General features: G+C 42.1%; 1 protein-coding gene across 1 annotated transcript; it reads right to left on the bottom strand.

Moving 5' to 3' along the window:
• Positions 1-372: 372 nt before the first annotated feature.
• Positions 373-19,002, bottom strand: MSL2 (MSL complex subunit 2). Its single transcript, XM_075507566.1, has 2 exons — positions 18,153-19,002; positions 373-3,390 (listed from the first exon to the last, which is right to left on the bottom strand). The coding sequence occupies exons 1-2, from the start codon at positions 18,292-18,294 to the stop codon at positions 1,793-1,795; spliced, it is 1,740 nt and encodes a 579-aa protein (XP_075363681.1). The 5' UTR covers positions 18,295-19,002; the 3' UTR covers positions 373-1,792.
• Between the last annotated feature and the right edge of the window lie 1,017 nt (positions 19,003-20,019).

Raw genomic sequence — 20,019 nt, 5'->3', positions numbered from 1 at the left:
GACCACATTCACAGAAAATGACACCATGGTACACTACAAAACAAAAGGAGGTGTCATTTGTGTCCAAAGGTTTTTGCTTATTTCTTAGGTGAGGAACTATCATTGTACATGCTTTGTGCCAAATCAAAATACACCTAACGTTAGGTCAGAAAGCGCTGCAGGGTTCATTGGATGAATAAAAGGAAAGATGGAAGCAGTAAAGTAACTCAAAAAATTCACATACTATTTAACATGCTGTTGAAACAGGAATTGCCTTTCAAATTAGAAAGTAATGTTTTGGGTTCTAGTCAGCCCATGTTTAATTTGTGCTGTATCATTCAAAGAGGAGAAATTTCTGCTTTCACAAAGTAATCTGACTTTTTTAGGCTGCCAATGAAGCTCTAAATGCAAGACTAAATTCTTCCTCTTGTACTCTTATTTAGGGAATTATGCCGAAACAAACCATTTTTGCATAAAGCTGAATTCCTACAAAGGCGCTTTAATTTTAACTTTCTGAGACAAGCTCTTTGACAACCTTGTGTTATTTTTCCATTTTAGAGCCTTTCAGCCCAGGTTGAAAAGCACTGACCTTCAAAAGCTACTTTCAACATATTAGCGAAAAATGAGACAGATTCTAGGCGGAGTGAGTTATATAGCTTATTCTAACAAACATCTGAAATATTTGACCTCAGATAGCAATCGATCCTCTGCCCCAGCTGAAAGATGCCTGTCAGTGAAGAACTACACTCAAGGGGATGGGTCCCAGGTCTATTGTGGTACAAACTTAATCAAACAAACAAACAAAACCCCCCAACGGTGGTAACTGCTGTGGAAGTCTCTGTGTATACCAGGCACTGATCAGCAGCACAGAGGGGGGAAATCAACAAGGAGTCTCTCTGTAACCCACAAAATCCTCTCTCTTTTCTAGAAGCAACAGCAGTAAAATCAGCAGGAACTCCAAAAAAAGGCGGGGGGGGTGAGGGTGGGGGTGTGAGAATGGCGCTAATAAAACTTGAGCCTTCTTTGCGTACAAGCAATTTTCTCACCTCAGCCAAAATAGTCAGTAACATGTCAAACAAGCAGAGTTGGCACAGAGGGCATAACTGATCGGGAACATGACCTGTGGAATTCTCAAGAAAACAAAAAAATGAACGATTTTGTTAACGGGGACAGTGTATCCGAGTCAGCAGTTTGATGTTCATATGTAACCAACTGATCTTCCTGACCCTTGTCTGCTTTTTGGGCTATTAGCTTTCTCAGTATATTACTAATCTTTTTTATTTTTAAACCATTCCATAGAGTAGATAATTTCCAATTGTGAGAATTGGTTATCTACCCTTTTCAGACTGTATTCTCCAGCTCAATGCTGCATTTCCTACAGGAATATTAGGTGATTTTTTCTAGTAATGGTGACTGTAACTAATCGACAATTACTTTTCTACATCATAATCTAGCACAGTTTAGATGGACTAACTAGATACCACTTTCCTACACTTAAGCAGAAGCTTTGACTGAGCACAAAGCATGACCAAGTACAATGAGGTTAATATATTCCTTGTCAAAGATCTTGTGATAAAATCATTTACATCAGCAATTGATCTCAAACTATGAGGTGCTGTAAGAACTAAAAACAGTTTTAGGGTAACTCCTCCATCATCTGCAACTATTTCCCAGACACTAATACACATAACATAGCAATGAAAAACACTTGATACAAGTGATCTAAACGCAGGAGCTCCAGCAAGTTAAACAGAACCATAGCTGCCTTAAAACTGTAGCAGTTCCCCTACTGATGGCAGGGAAAAAGAAAGATTCAACAGTCATATCTCATGTCTATAGCTTCATCCAAACTTTTATCATCGTGTGTACTGGCAGCTAAAAACGTAGTTACTGGTGACCCTGTCACATTGATTACACTGGTGCTTGTGCTGGCATTGCGCACCGCAATGCTTGTCACATTAATGCCCAAAGTAAGCCTAGTCTGCTCCAAGGCCTTTTCTGGCACTGCAAATGCCTCCAGCTTCTTCTCCCCATTAGCCATGTATGAGTTTTGGCAGCCACGGCATATGCAGTCAAGGCAGGCTTTGCGGTTAGAATAGCAAGGGCAGCGTTGGCCACGGCATGTAAGAACACTTGGATTTTGGGTGGCACGACCACATTTACACCCTTTCTTTTCTTGTGGCTTTTTATACACAGTTTTTGTTGGGCTTCCTGGCATAACGTTACTGCTAGGAACTTTCTCCTTTGCTTTGTCTTTTGTTTTCAGCACCCCTGGTTTGGCTTTTGGGTGAGATTTCTTAGGGGCATGTTCTAAATTCTTTTTCATGCTTTTGTTAGACAGGAGCACGGTTTTACTTATTTTGGGAGTAGTGCCTCCGTTAGGTACAGTTGCAATAGGCTGCAAAGACATTTTATTTTCCTGTTTCACTGTTACAGGAGCTGATGCTCCCAATGTTGGGCCACAGATGATGCTGGAAATGGGTAGAGGTTGAACCTTTTCACTGTCGCTTTCTGATCGAGATCGCTTTCTGTTTAACTTAACTACCTTAGGCGTCGCTGCTGTACAGGAGATTCCGTGAGGAGAAGCATCTGTGGACATGAAAATGTTATGGCTAAGAGGGGGGGGAGAAAGCTGCAGGAAAGGGCCGTTAGTCATGTTTGCTTCCAAGCTGGGCTGCAAATTAGAATCACAGACTTCAGTATTTGAAACGGTCTCTAAGCTCCGGAGAACTTCCTCAACACTAAGGAGAAGCGAGCCACCTGGTTTTATATCTTCACTGAAACTGCAGATGTCAATGCCTGTCGTACACAAGTCACTAGTAGAAACTGTATCACACACAGGCTGCAGGCTGCTAGAGATATCTTCAGTTTTTATATACTCTCCAGTACTACAGACATCAATTGTGTTTGCGTGTTCAGGAGAAGGAATATTCACTCCAAGTTTATCTACCGAAAGCCCATTACAATTGGGCAACCCGTTGATAACAGAACCTCTAATATCAATGTTGTGTGTGCTTTCAGGTATTGACGTAAAACTAGCTGGAGGATCAGTTGTGAGTTCTGAGGTTGAAGGTACTGGGGAATGTGTCAAACACAAAGCCAAGGCTGTATCGGAAGATTTTTCTGTCTCTTCATGGAGTGGTGAGCCATCTTTGAGCAAAGCCAAAAGATCTGCAGAACAATCAACTGCTTGGATAATATCTCGTGCCAGTGGAGTTTGCGTTATGTATTCGCAGAGTTTCTTATAGCAGTTCACCAAGATGCTTAGCTGCTTATTCTCCTCAAACTGTTCATAGTCCTTGCACCAGCTACATGATGGTTTCATCATCATCTTCTTGCCTTTACAAGTTTTGCAGACATAATGCTGACATGTGGAGTTGGTAGGAGCAATGGGGTCTTGTAGCAAATTTCCTAAGGAAAAAAAAAGAGAAAGATTACAATGGACTCAAGGCAGGTTTCCAGGATTAATTTTTTGTACTACCAGAAAAATTGCCTGAAAGTGTTCACTAAGTCACAAGAAAACATACCATCCAAACAACAGTCTGTAATAATTTTCACAGCAGCCATATCTGGTTTTAACACAACATAAAAAAAAAAAAAAAAAAAGAAAACCACCACACCATAATTTGTGTTGCTGCAGCCTTTAGAAACTCTCAGCTAAAACACTACCAATCCTCTTGTCCCCTTCAGCAGTTTCTTCCATTGAAACTTACAAAACACACAAGATTTCTATAAATTTACCAAAAGTGCAACAATAAACTCCCATGAAGAGCTACTGCAGAGATTTTAATGAAATTAGTGAAAACAAATGGCAACAGAGCAGACAGAAACCCTAAAAGGAACGTAAAAATGATTAAATATCAACCCCAAAAGGAAAGATGACACGGCAGACTTTGTTTTACTTTTCATTTAGCTGGGACTAAAAATAGAGCCTAGCTTTATGACAGTCAATGCCATGAATAAAGCACAAAGTTTTTAATTTTGCAAGCAACAAAACCAGTTAAATGGATCCCATGCATTCTTATAAACATTGAATAAAACACCTAGTAATATATTTGAATAAAAATGGGGGGAAAAAAAAAAAAAGACTCTATTGCTCTCTGACAGATTACTCTTGTGCCGAACCAGAAGGGGCAACAAGGCAACTATTAACCTATCCCGGGGAGTGGTGGCTCCCAGTTTTCCAGTTCAGACATGTATCAGTGAAATAACACTTAAAACGGCAGTACTGTCATAGCCATGATGCTTAAATACTTTAAAGTGTCAGCAACAGCTCATCTCCTGGGCAGGAGTAAAGAAATCAGAAGAAAGCATTTTCTCCAAGATCTTACTGTTAAGAATAAAAAAATAATAAAAATCAGTTGCTAAAGGAATCAACACACCTGACAGCACAGAAAGTTTCAGACACCCAATACTGACAATCTGGAAGGTTATATCTCCAGATTTCTAAAACTGTAAAAACCTGGAAGACTGTTTTTGTTTTTATTTAGGAACAAACCAAATAGCACATCAGGATAAAATATGAAAGGACAGAGGTAACTGAAATTCTGCATAGAAATAATCCAACTAGTAACTAGATCCAGAGAATTACAGTATTGCTTTGCTATTTCTAGCCAGCTCTAGGCCAGAAAGATTCTAACACCTAAATTAAATTTCAGAGTATCTGTAGTAATCTACAGCAACAGGTTTCCCCTCCTTTCCAAGCAGCAGATTTTCAGCTTTGATCAGACACTTCTCCCCATAAGGAGCCTTTGTTGGATGAGTTACAGCCATCAGGGAATTCTCACCCAGATTTTCCAAAGTGAAAACATGCTGTTATGAACAAATCAATAAAATGAAACAATTTGGGAAGAGAAAGCGAAGTGCATATATTAAAACAGGCCAAGATAAAAAAAAAAAAATAATCTTATAAAATATACAGATATCTTCCCTCATCACTCACTTGCCAAGGAAATTTTAATCACACGAACCTTCCGTAACCAATTCTCATAATAGCACTTTGAAGGGATATAATTAACTGGACCTAGTCGAGTGGACTGAGTTACCAACTAAGGAATAAACCCCAACCTTTCCACCTTGTATTACCTTAGTCGAGAACCCAAGCCCTTAGGTAGAAGAACAAGACATACTATATTAACCTTTGGCTGTAGTTGCACTTAAAATATGAAACTTGTCCCTCGCTCTGTAGCTTTTGTCAAAATGTTCCACCCCGTTTCCTAACCTAACCCTCCATACTTTTCACTATTCAAACAACTTTTGGAAATTCAACTTTTTGCATGTGTTTAAATAGGAAATTTGCATTAGCACAGTAATTCTGCAACACTGTTGAATTCCATGAGCAAGCAGACTATCCCATTTTCCCTTTGAAATCTGAATCCCTTGGTACCTCTTTGGGAAAGGGCTGCTCCAGACCTCCCTCTGAGCTGTTTTTCAGTAAAAGTGGCTTGATGTAAACTGGTTTTTGAGCAACAAATAACAAGAGTCAGTGCTGAAGTCATCATTATGTAGTATTTTTTTAATACATTGAGAGAAAATATAACTGTTTGGAAAGCTAGCAGGTGGCACACATCTACACAACATCAAATACTGAGAACTGTTATTACAGCGCAACTGGAACAGGGGCCGTAGGGAAATGCGCAGTATTTGAACAAGCTAATTGAAAGCCATGCAGGAGGAACATTTAATAGAAGAAGCTGTAAAATGGAGAAAGGTTCAAAGCACAATTACAGCAATACTTGATGGGAAATGCACTTCACAATCAAAGACTAGGTATTTAACTTTTCTTTGCTAATCTAATGAGGAAGAGCTGACCAAGGAAGGGTGACTCCACAAGACCCCACCATGACAAGACAATTGCAAAACACTCTTCAAGTTAAGCAGTGAAGATTTAAATCCAACAGATGGAACGTGAAGTCACACAATCTAACCTGAAGTCAATTTTTTTTTTTTTTTTAAGTTCCCTTTAAATGACACTATATACACAGCAATCCAGGCAGAGATGTCCACCATGGTGCTAAGATTGGATTTGATTTTGTGAGAAAAGTCTCTAACTCCCATGGGGAAAAACAAAAACAAAGCTTTAAATCCCATCAGGTAGTCTCAGAAGTCATGTCCTTAAGCACAAAGAATTCACAAACAACTGTCTATCCCTTCTGGATCTTGAGTCTTTCCAACAGGACAGGCAGAAAGCACTGCTGGGACCAATGCACAGGGCAAACACACCTAACACTCTTTCATTTAATGCTTTGAGACCTCAGAAGCCATCATAAAACTACAGGCATCCACAGCGCTTCCAGAACCAAAACCCCACCAGCATTAATACCCAATTAAACAAAGCAGTTGGGTGTGCTCCTTAGTCCACCTTTAGCCTCTTTTTGCTACTTATGATGATTAAGTATGAGATATGATGATCAATGCTTTACAGATTATGAAGCACTAAAATACTTCAGAGATGGAACCAAATAAACAATACACTAATTTAACTTTTAATTAGATTAAAAAAAAAAAAAGTCATCACCAACTGTGCACTTTATTTCTCCCAAAATAAATCTGGTTGAAACTGTTGAATAGGCATGAATGCTAAAAGAGGATACTGAAAAAATTAAATTTCCAGAAGCTTTGGGGGGGGGGGGGGGGGACACGGACGACACACACGGACAGACAAGACAAAACACTTTACATGCTCTCACTGAATGGAAGAACAGAGCAAGTTCTGCTCTTAGTAAATGGCAGGCAACTACATGGGAGAGACATTAGGAATGCCTGAGCTGTGGGAATATTTTCAGCTTAAGCTCATATCTCATTGAATATTCATTCTTCAGTCAAAGCTTCTCTCTTGTATGGGTTGGCACCTGTCACTCTCTTCAGCTTTAGTATCGTTAAGATAAAAAAAGTCAACCATGAAATGCAAATTCACAGACAATTAAGTTTCATTACTTTTAATACTCCGGGAACAGTATTAAGTCAGCAACACTGTCCCAGAAAGAAAACACCCAAGCTGCTACCCAGAATCTGGAGGTACTAAGCTCTGGGATGTTCCAAACTGCTGGTTGTACAGGCTCCCAAGGCATAACACTCATTTGACGCTGCAAATTACCAGATCTTCCCAGATTAAGATTATGAACTCCACCATGAAATTAAAGCCAGGAAGGATTCCAAGATGTTACCTAGCCCATCCTCAAACTCCTAAGAATAACCACACTGAGTTAGACCAAAGATCCATCTAGCCCAGTCAGCCATCTCACTAGTGGCCAAAAGCAGATGCTTCGGGCATGGAGTAAGAACAAGGCAAGCAACCTCTTAACACTTGCCCAGCTTTTAACCATTATTAGCTGAGATACTTGTCATGGGAGATGGGATGTCCATGTACTCAGCAACCCCCAGATTCTCTCCTTAGGCTTGCCTCATCTCCTAACTATTTAAAATGTAATCAGTCACAACAGGCTTTGAGAAAAAGTTCCCTGATCAACTACCCGTTGCGCTGAGAATGACCTTTTTGTTTTGAACATTACTCTTACTAGTTTCACTTGACAATCTCTGGTTCTTGTGTTGGATGAGGCAACAGTCAATCCCTATCCTCTCCTTCCACACTACTCACAGTTTTACAGACATCTGCCACGTAACCCTCCAAGTTGTCTCTTTTCCGGACTGTACAGAAGTTGTTCCTTACATTGGATCACCCTTCCCCTAACTCTTCCACAGTTCTTTTTTGAGATGGGGGACCACAACTGCAACACTGTAAGATACGGGTGAACCACAGCTTTATACAGTGGCATAATAAAGTTCTCCACTTCATTCTCTATTCCAGTCCTGATTTTTAGCATTTGCTTTGCTTTTTTTGATTGATACTCAGTACTGAGCTGATATTCTCATGGAGTTTTCTATTGCAAGGCCAAGATCTCACTTTTGGCTGGTAGCCATTAGTGCTACCCCTTTCTATAAACTTACAAATTTATATAGATCTACAAGATATAAAAATGGTGGGCTCTGAGAAGTTAATATTTTTCCATGTTTATCATTTAATATTTATCTAAGCAACAGTTAATTTGTCTTTTTATTGTGCATTCATTCATCCACATAAGATCCTTCCATGATTACTCCACGCAGGCCTTCATTTTTACTACCCTAAATAGCTTGGTATTACCAAACTTGCCTTGCCTTTTCTCACCCTCTTTTGCAAGGGGTATATTAAACACCAAAAGTAAAATCACGTTCTTACAAAGCCTCCAATAAAGAGGCTTTCCCTAAACAGCATCAGCTCTTAACTATCCTACTTTCAGAAAGGTTTACTGAACATCTACATTAATATGAGCACTTACAATTAATAAGCAGCATATACAGAGGAAATACTTTAATATATTATTTACAAAATATCACAGCTGTCCTGGAAAGGCTGCTACCAGGAGGGAGGTCATTTAAACCACAAGGAATACTTCCTATTGTGTTCCTTAATGAGCATTACTTCACAGCTGCAGGAAGAGGGGAAGCATCTGCAAATTGTATCTCAGAGACCAAAGGGAGGAGAAGAATTGGGAATCAAAGCAATTGTTAGGTGTATATATCCAGCAAATGCACTCCAAAAGGATGAAATTCACTGAGAAGAAAGACTTGAGTTGAAACAGGTCACCTCCTTCCATTCTCATCTGTCCTCAGCAAAGGCAGAAATATAATGCCCTAGAAACGGGGCTCAACACAAGTAACTCATTTAGTGCCCTTGGAAAAGCCTACTGAAACATAATATATTGACATTTTTAAAAACTCAAAAGTCTTAAGAATGATTTAACTAATAAATCTTAATTTTATGAACTAAACTAGAAAAAATTATTACATCAAATTTTGTTAGAAGTAGAAATAAATGTATCACTGGGGTTAATCTCCAACATTTGTCTGCCAAAACAGAGGCTTTAGTCCTCGATTGCATTCGTATCACCAGAAATCACCCTCGTTTTATAGTGTGCAGCAAGCAATTGGAAAGCTCAACAGCCCAGCCCTCTACTCCTTTCACTCTCGAGCTGATTGAAGTGGCACTATCTGCTACACAACGCAAGAGTAGGACTGGCATCCATGAAGACAGTAAGAAGGAAGGTAAGAAGAAAGCTCACCCACACTAGTTAATCTGTTAACATCAAACATTACAATGACTATGATTTCATTTTTAAACCATAACTACAAAAAGCTTCTGTGAACTTTGGATTAGTCAGATAGAAATTCTACAGCTCTGTGCATTTAGCAAGTTTCAAAAACCAGGAAGCTATAATCAATCTGATGAAGCACACATATACTTCTATGCTACACTTAAAATTAATATATGGCAAGCACCTCAAAGTAATAACGAGAAGCTGGAGATTTAACAGTTGGGCTGCTACACTTTCAGCGTTTTCATTTCTGGATTAAACATGATCTGATTGTTTCTACTAAAATAATTAGCAACAGGCAGCAAGCTCTAACAAATTGCTACATTCAAGCTTCAGAGTTAACCACCTCCCTGAAGGATGGGAGCTAGTTGTCACCGACTGGTGATACCATTTGATAGGCTTTCTGAAGTTCAGCTATCCATCTACCTGCAGCTCAAGCACTTCAGCTGAGGCAGCCTCTGAAAGGAAAAGGCTTGCTCCCCCCACCACCTTCCCTGCACTGCTCCCTTCTTCAACCCCACACAGCATCTCTTCATCTAAGAAATTATCAGCTAGAACCAACTGAAGAATATGTAGCTCAATGAGGTTTCAAAGCAAAACATGCAAAAGAAAAATATGATCATAAAAGCAGCAGCATTTTCAGAGTTTGATAAAAAACATAAAAGCACTATTTGCAAAACTATCTAACGATAGTATCTGACAAGCAGGCATATGATAAGTAGTGAAAAGATCTGTTAACCATCTGCAGAAAAATAAAACAAACGTGTAAGATCTGTTTTATATGGGTGAAAGATCTGGATACTTACTAGAAAAGAAGATAACTAAATACACTCAAAACCAGAAAACTTCCAGAGAGATTAGTGCAAGGGAGAACTGCCAAGGACAAGACAACACTGAAAGGTCTCCTTCCACAGATCTCAGCCCTAACATAAACCCCTTCCAAACCGTACACTCAGAATGGCGGGCATGAACCCTGGTCTGGTTGATACATTTCACAAATATTGCACCAAAGTCAAGAGGCAGATTCACCAGATGGAGGTTTGGTGACAAACTGTCACCTGCCCTGACAACTGTCCCAGTTAGAAAAACGTTTGGCAACTTTTCTCATCACACAGAAACCTACTGGATCACCTGGCAGAGGTGCCGCCCATCACCCAGATATACTACACCCAGTTCCCAGCGTTCAGAAAACAAATCAGCATTTGTACTGACCACACTCTCGAGTTGCAGAGGTTGAGAGGCAGGAAGACACAAGACATCTGCAATATTACTAGCACAAAACTTTGAACCTATGTCTACAAAACATGGATTGTAAGAGGAGTTCACAACGACAACAGTAGAAATGTACTTATCCTTGAATTTTTTGTGAGACAAGGTTTCATAGACAGAAATAGTTTTATTCAGCCAAATACTAGAAATAGAAATAATTGCCCAAGACTTTCAGCACACAATCCTTCTTCAGATCTGAAACAGTAAGAGTTTCTGTGAACTAAATGACAGTATTTCTTCCTGAAAATACCATCTTGCTCTTAGATCACCACAGCTACAACAACAGTGCCACTAGAATTTGTCCAAAGACATTCACAAGCATCAACAGATTCCCCATCAGGTGAAATGGAAATATGGGGGACACATAAAAAAGCATTAAAAAAAGACTTATTTAAAAATTTTATCAGATAAAACATTCTGCTGGCTGCTGAATATTTCTGAGCATCTTCCATCAAACAACTATGAGAAATTAGCTACAGAAATTATTACCCTCATATAGGGATGGTCATGACTAAAGAATTAATGATTGTATAACTCTTTGGAAAAACAAAAACTGCACTATTTTTGTCTGAACACCATGGGAACCCAAATTAACCATGATAAGAATACAGTTAGACTATTTTTCTGCATATTTGGAGAAATACAGTCAACCTCTTTAGCTAAAGTTCAAGGAAAAAAACCAGAAATATGACAACAAATTGCATTTTAAATGTAGAAGGGACTGCTTTGTTCTCTGACTCCACCCCCTGCATAATAAACAACAAAAGATATTTTACCAAGTCCTATGTCAAAGTTACATTTCTGTTTAAAAGTCTGTGTTTACAAAATCACTGACTGGAAAAATTCTAAATGTATTTTTAACAAACTAGGTGGCAAAGTTCAAACTTTGTAATGAAGAGGCTTTAAAAAGACAAATAAATTCATCTTTTTCACCATCCAGTATAAAATTTTCATGTAATGATGTCTTCCAAAAGTCAAGGTTGCTGTATTTTAAGAGGTTTTAAATGGCAAAGTTAACATTTCTCCTATAAGATTAATTTAACATGTTTCTATGCAGCATAAACACTCAAAAAAGTTAAAACTTGCTTTGAAAGTTATAAATCAAGTTAATTATATTAATCACAAAAACAAAAAAAGTAATGAAAACTATTTTTTCCCCACCAAACAAAACCACTCAGGCCATCAAGATTAACCACGCAATCTTAAAGTAAACTGTGCTCTTCAAACCCACTGGAGAAGGAGCAAGCCCTGTGCTGTGACTGCAAGGCTCAAGAGACAGAGAATAACAAACTACACCATTGAAGGACTTCAAAGTGAATTTCCCTGTAAGAGTAGGAAAATCTTTACTATCTGGAAAGCACAGTGCTCAAGAAAGGTTGTGCTCTGCATTATTTCTCAAGTCATACACTAGATGCAAAGAATCTTTTCTGGCATCACAAAGAACTCCAACATAATATCCAGCAACTGCTTACTCCATATTTAGTCAAACCAATCTGTAAATCATAACATAGTAAGAAAACAAACCAAAGAAGTCTGTATTTGAACGCACTATGTCCATAGACCCGGACAACTAAGTTGTCCCAGTAAAGATGCCTCTTGGCAACATATTAACTTTTCTTTAAACACTCTGAAATGCAATCAGTTTAATCAATATACTCAGGCGACCATCAAACCCATCCATCATCTCCCATTGCCTCAGTGAGAAACAGACACTCAAATGACATCAGAACACAATACTGCAATCTTCACTTTGCAACCTTCTTTTGAAGCCTGGTATCAACCAGCTGTTACGGTGGAAACCACAGTTATTTCTCTTCCTACTCCTCTTCTCCATTTTGTTCTAAGACAGAGGAGTATTTTTAGTTTAGAAACCAATTTAAATTCAACTGGTAGAACTTTATGTCATCAAAACGTATGCAGTACAATGCAGACAACCTTGAAAAAGCAGTTCTCCCAGAAGTCACACACAGGGTTTAAAAACAGGAAAGGGAAACAGTGAATTTAAGTAAGGAGATTTTAAAAGGAAGATAAATCATCCAACATGTCCTTGGCTAAAAATTGGTGTATTCAGAGATGTGTGAGTGGACATTTTATAGGCAACTGCCCATGCTGGTTATCTCCAAAACACGAAGAAAAAGAATACCTGCAGCAGAAGGTATTTGATAGGTATTCAGTCCCGTAGTCCATGCTCCCCGATGGTTGTTTCAGAGATTCTGGTTATTCTGCACATTCTTCAGAAATTCAGAAGTAGTTTGGCAACCATTCATGTAATTTTTAAGGGGAAAATAACATGCTTTTAAAAACGACCCATATATGATAGCTGGACAGTATTTTTCATCATTGAAAAATGGAGGAAAGAAGAAAATGTCAATGAAAAACACCTAAAAAAGGCACCAATCCAGATCACTTTTCAAACATAAAAGACAACTCTGATCTGGCAGCACAGATCATGAATCAGCCTCCACTCTCCTTAATCTAAGGAGAATGGACAAGGAATGAGAGTTCTAGGCTAAACTTTTCCATCACAAAACTTGAATACACTTTTTCACTTTAAAAGTCTGATATCCAGGCTTAAGTCACTTAGTCATGGCTCACATCCCAAACAGAAAATCCAGTATCACACATATAATTAAGTTTTATTAGTAGTGGGAATTTGTTTCTTCTGCCTTCTTCCATCTCTGTGACTGGAAATCAAGTTTTCTAGAAAGTTTAAATATATTTAGGTGTTATCCAACTATCTTCTCTTCTCTGAAGGACATCACTTAACTGCTGCATGCCTCAGATTGTCTCAATACCATCAGTGAAAAAAAGACTGCTTACTCTAGAGCCATAATTCACTTGCATTCCACTTGCTTGTGGTGCTTCTTCCCTTAGATATTTGTAGAAATTTTCATATGAAAGTTTAATGAAACTGTAGAGGTCTAATTCACAATTTCCCAATGACAAAGTATAGCCTAAAGTAATAAGCTCTACTTCAGATCCATAACGACACCACTGAGAGCTACAGACAAGGGGTCCGGAGGAGGTCACACCACGCATCAGTGAAGGGGAGGAAGCAGTCAGAACTGCAGAAGCAATGGAGAATTAGCTCAGCAAGGGGCAAGGAAGAAGAGGAGGAGCCTTCGCAGGTCCAACAACATGGACAAGATGGCACAAAGATGGAAAATTTTACAAAACTCAATATATCACCCACTATGGAGAAATTTCAAACCTAGCTAGCAGAATGAGTTCCATAAGACCCAACTTACATTAATAGTATAAAACTTTAAAAAAATAGGCTAATACTTTTACACAAGAGCAGGATGGAAGTAACATCCCTATACTAATCTTTAAGTAGGAAAACAAAACATCTACAATTTTTGGGTTTTTTTGTAATCCACGCCATTCCGCATGCTTGGGAGTTGCTTCCATAATGCTATGTTACTATTTAGCCTTCAACCCTCTATCTGAAATTATCAAGAGCTATCTCAAAACACTTGACAGGAGCTGTATAAGGTACCGGTCAGTACTGTCATGTTGTTTCTTTGTTCTTTCCCACCCCTTAATCTTCCCTAAGTCACATGTTGTCTCACATCCCCTTACTTACACTACAGGATGTTTAAGACAAGAACTACATTCTTATCCTGTATTTCTACAGCACACGCTACAGCTGGGTTCCCAGCCAAATGTCAAGTGTTGTCCTAAAGCCATGCAACCTTTCAAGCACTTTCACATTCTAAATCAGCAATAACAATCTTTCGAACACTTTTAAAATATCTTTCAGAGGTTCCAGGAGGAAGTTTTCCACAGATAAAAAGCTAAGCTGATCTGACTGGCAATCTCGTACGAGCATTTTAACTGAATTTCAAAAAAGGCTGTTAATGCTGAAAAGCCAACTGAACCTTTGAATGACTTGCAGTAACCTACCTGGTATTTGAAACAGAGAAAGCCACTTTTAAGAACATTTTTATCCCAATAGGTAGTACTTTTAAAACATAGAATTCTGTTGCATAAATCCTACTAAGCTATTTTTAAATTAAATGTGGTATTAACAGGCAATTTAATAATAATCACTTTAGTCCAGAGACTGACACTCAGATTTCACATCCTCAAAACACATAAGGCACATACCTTCTGTCTAATGCCTACTCGGGAGTAGTTATTTTTAAGTTTTAGAAGCTCTGGGAAATATAATCTTATACATCCCTGTAAAAGGACGACGCATCACCTACAACACCATCTAGGAAACTACCACATGGTCACACTTAAATCCTAGAAACATACACTGCCGTACCATCAACATAATTTAACCTTCATAACCCATTAGGTAAGACAGAGACCTCATGTACACCTAGAACAGATTTAGTTGACTAATTTACAATGGCATACTGTATTTACATTATGACTTTCTACTGATTGAACTTCATGTGTGCCAATTTGAATCTAGAATCAGAGCTTTAATTAGAATTTCATAATTTCCAAAAACTTCTGCCACCCCTACTATGTCAGCTGGTTTAAAAGACTATCAGATCAAAAGATAATGAGTTGGCTTATGTCTAGTCCATTGAGAAAATAGCAAAAGCACAATAATGTTAGTTGATTTATATAGCTGTCACTAATTTCTTCTAAAACCAATTCTCTAAAATTAAAGGGACAATCTTGACTGCAGAACTAATACTTACAGCATAACAAAGCACTACAGAATGCATTCAGAGAGATTAAATACTGAGGAAAGGCTGATGACATAAGGAGCACTAATTTGGGGAGTAATTTCCCAAGGGAAGTCCTAGAAGTTCTACATTTGGGACTTTAACCAAGTGTAGGGGTTTTATGCATTACTGATAATTCATGCAGCACTTCAACAACAACGCATGTTTTTTTAAACATTTACAGTCAAGACCGCATTCTACTACAATCAGTGCAAGGAAAGTACCAGACACTCAAAGTTCCATGTACACGAACCCATAACCAGTTATTTTGATCTCACAGTCTAAACAGACAAATAGAGTAGAAAGAAGAGAGCATCTGAAAAGCTTTTAGGTATTTAAAAAAACCCCCACACTGTGAAGTTTTGGGTGGTCATAGCACTCACTCTTGTGATCATGACATCTCACAAACTAATCTTTACTTCAGTACTTAAACTTTACTTTTTAAAACACTAAAGTTAAAAAGGTTTTGACAGTTGGATAGGCTTTAAATGACCTTAAATATGCAGAAGGTATAACAGCTCTTAGCACTAATATGTACAAGAGGAAAAAAAGTATTTTAAAAATATCATAGCAAGGTCACGGGGCCAAAGAGGGAAAGAGGCACCAATATTCACCCATGACAGAAGTGGGAGAAAAGGAACACAAAAACCAAACAACAAAAAGGTCAATTTGCCTTTACCAGTCTGAGCTGAAGATTTATGACTGCTGGTCAACACCAGAGTGGACCACATTGTATCAAGGAGGACCACTCTGCCATGACTAACTGCCTGCAGGTTCAAGAAAGACACTTTACTAACTCTGAAGGACAGAAACTGTATTTTACTGTATGGCTTCAAAAAGAGTCTGGTATTTACTGAGGCCTCTGCATGCTACCACGCCGCAAACAGGAGCCCAAGATACAGAGACATAGTACTGGGGAATCACTCGTAGACAAAATATTTCAAACAAACAGCGGCTACAATTATCTGAAAGCAAGCCACGGTAGAAAAAAATATAAGCCAAAGCAGTAACCTTAAAATTCAAAGAAAATAAGAGATGAAGAGAGAAAGTGGAACCATCAAGAAGTTGTTTGTAAGTAGGAATATCCATGGAGGCACAAGTCAATAGAAGAAAACAAACTAAAAAGCGTGGTTTCTCTACCAAACAGAGTGACAGAAAAGCCAAGCAAGAAAAGCTGAAGAGGGGAAAAAATAGCTCAGGAATTTGGGCAGGGACAAATTAAAGATAGACGATTTCAATAGCAGAGTGTAAAAATAAGATTGCAAAAGGCCAAGAAGGGAAGAAGTCGAGGCAAGGAGAACAAAGAACACATTTCAGAAGACCAGTCTTAAAGCAGAGACGCCAGATAGTTAGAAACATGTAGTCCCTATGTAAATAACTTATTAAAAAAAAATTCAGAAAAAAATTACCATATTTTTAGGCAAAAGCAGTCTGATGACTGACCAAAAGCAAGAAGGATTTATGGGAAAACAACAGAGTTAGGGATTGGAACTAACAGGGCCTAAGGTAATAAGCAAGAGATCAAGAGGAGAGGTGCATTGATATTGATATCGGGGTTATGAGAGGGAAAAAAAAAAAAAACTTAGACAAATTATTTCAGGAAATGACGATGCAGTGATCCTGGGAACAGGCTCCCTCTTTCCCAGTACAAACAGATCTCTATTTTCTACGACTTTAAGTGGGCGGAGCCAATAGCTACAAGATAGGAAGCATCCAATACTTAGCTGCCTCAACAGTTGAAATCCTGATCTTGTAAATAAATAAAATATTTAACTTTATAAACCCCAGTAATTCAATTAAATCTTAGTGTGACCACACACATTAGTAAATATAAACACATGCAAACACTCTGTTAGGAAAATACAAACACACACGGGGCCAGGACTTAAACTACCAGAGGGGAAAAAGGAGAATTAACAAAATTAATCAACTGAGAGGTCTAACAGAGTTCAGACTCCCTCTCCCAACACTGACCAAGGCTTCAAAGGAAAGTTCAAGAAAGGCTGACAGCTTATTCCAGAGCTTCCTACCAGGAACGGACATGTGCCCCCCGTTCATAAACACAGCAGAATGCAATTCCTTCCCAATGTTCCCCAGACTGTAGTACTGAAATTCCGAATGTCTGCCTTTGCCCACAAAATACAGAATGCTCTTTTTTGGGGAGAGGGAGTGGGGAAATCCTAGCAGACTTTCAGCCTATTTGCTTTTTATGGTAATTATTGTTACAGGACAATTACCTGCTATGCACAAAAAAAATAATCCAAACATTGTTTCTGTGTGCTTAAAATTTCTGGCTTTCAATCTGAATTACTTTTTGTTCTTTACGTTTCAAGGAGGGGGAAAAAAAAAAAGTAGAAAGTTCTTATTTCCCTGCCTCTATGGTCTGTGTTTTGAGTATCTTTTACCATACTTGCTCTTAGTCATCACTTTTTAAAAGCAATTAACTCCACTATACCAGGGTATTCCAATAACCACTAATAACTACCATACCCTTTATGAAATAAAGTTACCATAACAAAGTGTTGCGTTTTGGGCAAAACACACTCTCTCAACAAAAACAACAGAATATTTTCTGTAGAGCTTGCCAGGCTACTCAATATACAGACCCCTAACGCCCTTCTATCTTTTTGACCCATACTGCCCGCAGACTTCCCCCCCAACTTCGGGTTGTTTTTTGCACCGGGGGGGGAGGGCGGGTTTAAGCCGAAGAATATGTCCACTCCACCTTCCCCAACTTGCAAAACAACCGCGCCACTACCCGCGCCCCCCGCCCGCCGCCCCCGCGGGAGAAGCGCGGCCCGCCCACGTGGGCTCCGCCGCCGCCGCCCCCCCGGCGGCAAGAGGCTCCGCGGGAGCGGGGGCTCCGCGGTGAAAGGCTGAGAAAAAGTTTCCCGGGCCGCCTCCGTGCGTGAGCCCGACTCTCGGGGCCGAGGGAAAGAGCCCTACCGCGGCACTTCCTCCGGCGGCCGTGCCGGGGCGAAGCCAGCCCGCCGGGGCAGCGCGGCCCCGGGCCGCCCCGCAACGCCGTGCGGCGAGCCCCGGGGGGGGCTCATTGTGCAGGGAACAAAAGAAAGATCCTCACCGCAAACGCAGCAGGAGAGGGACTGCCTGAAGTAGGGCAGGAGCTTGTTAATCTCTGTAAAGGACTGGGGATCCCCAGGGTCGTAGTTGAGCACCAGGCGGCTCGCTGAAACGTAGAGAGCAGTGGCATTCACCGGGTTCATCGCAGCCGCTCGCACGCCGCCGGCTCCGGGGTGAGAAGAAAGCGCGGCGCCGAGTCCGTGCCGGCCGAGGGGGCAGGTGGCCCCGGGGCGGGGGCAGGCCGGGTGTCACCTTGGTCCGGGGCCACCTGGAGCCGCGCGGCGGCGGCGGCAGCGCGGAGGCCGCGACGGCCCTGTCAGAGGGGCCGCGCTGGCTCCTCCTCCGCCTCCAGCGGGGCCTCGCTCCCGAGCAGCGGCCTCGGCCCGCCCGCAGCCACACAGCGCAGGGAGGCGGCGGCGGCGCTACTCCAGGCTGCGGGCCATGCCGGGCCGCCCTCCCCCGGGCCCTGCTCCTCTCCGAGCGGACGCTTCCTCGGCCGCTGCGGGCCGCGCCTCAGCGGCGGCCCGGCATGGCGGCGGCCGCAGGGAGGAACCGCGAAGCCAGCTCAGGGCGGCGGCGGGCCGGGCCGCGCTGCCCGATCCGGCGGCGGGGGAGGGAGGGAGGCGGATGCACCTGGGCCTCAGCGCGGCCGCATCACCGCGGCGCCGCCGCGGCCTCCTCCGCGGGGCCGGTGGCTCCTGGCTGCGCGGCCGCGGGGCGGGCGCCGCTCGCGGGGCAGGATCCGCCGCCCGATCCGCGCCGCAATGTCAATAGCAACCGTTAGATCCAACCGTCACTGCGGAGCCATCGCCGCTGCCGTCTAGCGCCCGGCACTGCGCATGCGCGGCCGGGCCGCTGCCCTCCCCGCAGCGGGGGCCCATCCCGCGGCGCGGGGCGGGGGAGCGCAGCGCCCTCTAGCGGGGCCGGGGCGCGCCGCCGCGGGGAGCGGGGCTGCCCTGCCGCCCTCGGCCTGGGCGCGGCGCCGGCCTGAGGGGAGGGCGAGCGCGGGCCGCAACGGTCGCCTCGCCTCAGCGCCGTCGCCACGCCGGCAGCGCCGCGCCTGCTCCGCGGAGGGCGGGCCGCCGCCGCTCCCTCGCCAGGCGGGCGGAGTCGGTTGACCGGCAGGGCCCCTCCGGCGGGTTGGCTGCCCCGTGCCCCGGGCACTTTAGGCTTTCCCCGCGCTCGGGGCCTCCACCTCACGGGCGGCCGTGCCTCTAGAGTGGCCGGGCACAGACACTGCTTCGTGCTCCTGTCATGGCGAGCGCCGCCGCTCACCTCCCCGGCAGAGGAGTCGGACCCCGCCTCTACCGTAAGCCATCCTGGGACCTGCAGCCAGGCCCGTCAAATACTTAAGGCTTCCATCTGGGCTTGAGGCTCCGGCGTACCAACTGGCCCCCCTTCCACCCAGCATGGAGCAAGTCTGGTGTGTCTATCTTCAAAGTGACAGAGCTGCAGGGCTTATGAGGTTCTTAGAAGACCCGGCACAGGAGCAGATGCGGTTTGGATGCTGCTGTGGACATGAGCGGCCCACACACGGCTGTATAGACAGAAGTTTGTCACAAGCGCTGCCCATATCTGCACTCTGGAGACCACAATGTATAACACAGCAGTGGATCTACAGGCTTGGGGCAGGTATGACCAAGATATGGGTGCAGGAGGGGTTTTTGACCTCCAGGTTTTAGATCACTGGGGACGTATGGCAGGAACTTCTGGTATTTCCACTGTAAGCACCGCTGAGGGAAATCGCCATTACACACACTTCCAGATTCTGTGTTGCAACGCTGCCAGTGCCATCAAGGCAGCCCCCTGCTTCTCTGTGGCCTTTTGAGGAACTGTCTGATAGAACCTCTCCTTTTTCCCACTTGTCC

Source organism: Mycteria americana, chromosome 7 (genome assembly GCF_035582795.1).
Source record: "Mycteria americana isolate JAX WOST 10 ecotype Jacksonville Zoo and Gardens chromosome 7, USCA_MyAme_1.0, whole genome shotgun sequence".
In the NCBI taxonomy this organism is placed as follows: domain Eukaryota; kingdom Metazoa; phylum Chordata; class Aves; order Ciconiiformes; family Ciconiidae; genus Mycteria; species Mycteria americana.
This window is presented reverse-complemented; position numbering and strand designations above follow the sequence as displayed.

What these genes read in the sequence shown, in the direction of transcription:
- MSL2 (XM_075507566.1), bottom strand. Translation starts at nt 18,294, where the DNA reads ATGAACCCGGTGAATGCCACTGCTCTCTACGTTTCAGCGAGCCGCCTG. An exon ending in CCTCTCCTGCTGCGTTTGCG is followed by an intron (nt 3,391 to 18,152) that starts GTGAGGATCTTT and finishes TTTTTTCCTTAG; the next exon opens with GAAATTTGCTACAAGACCCC.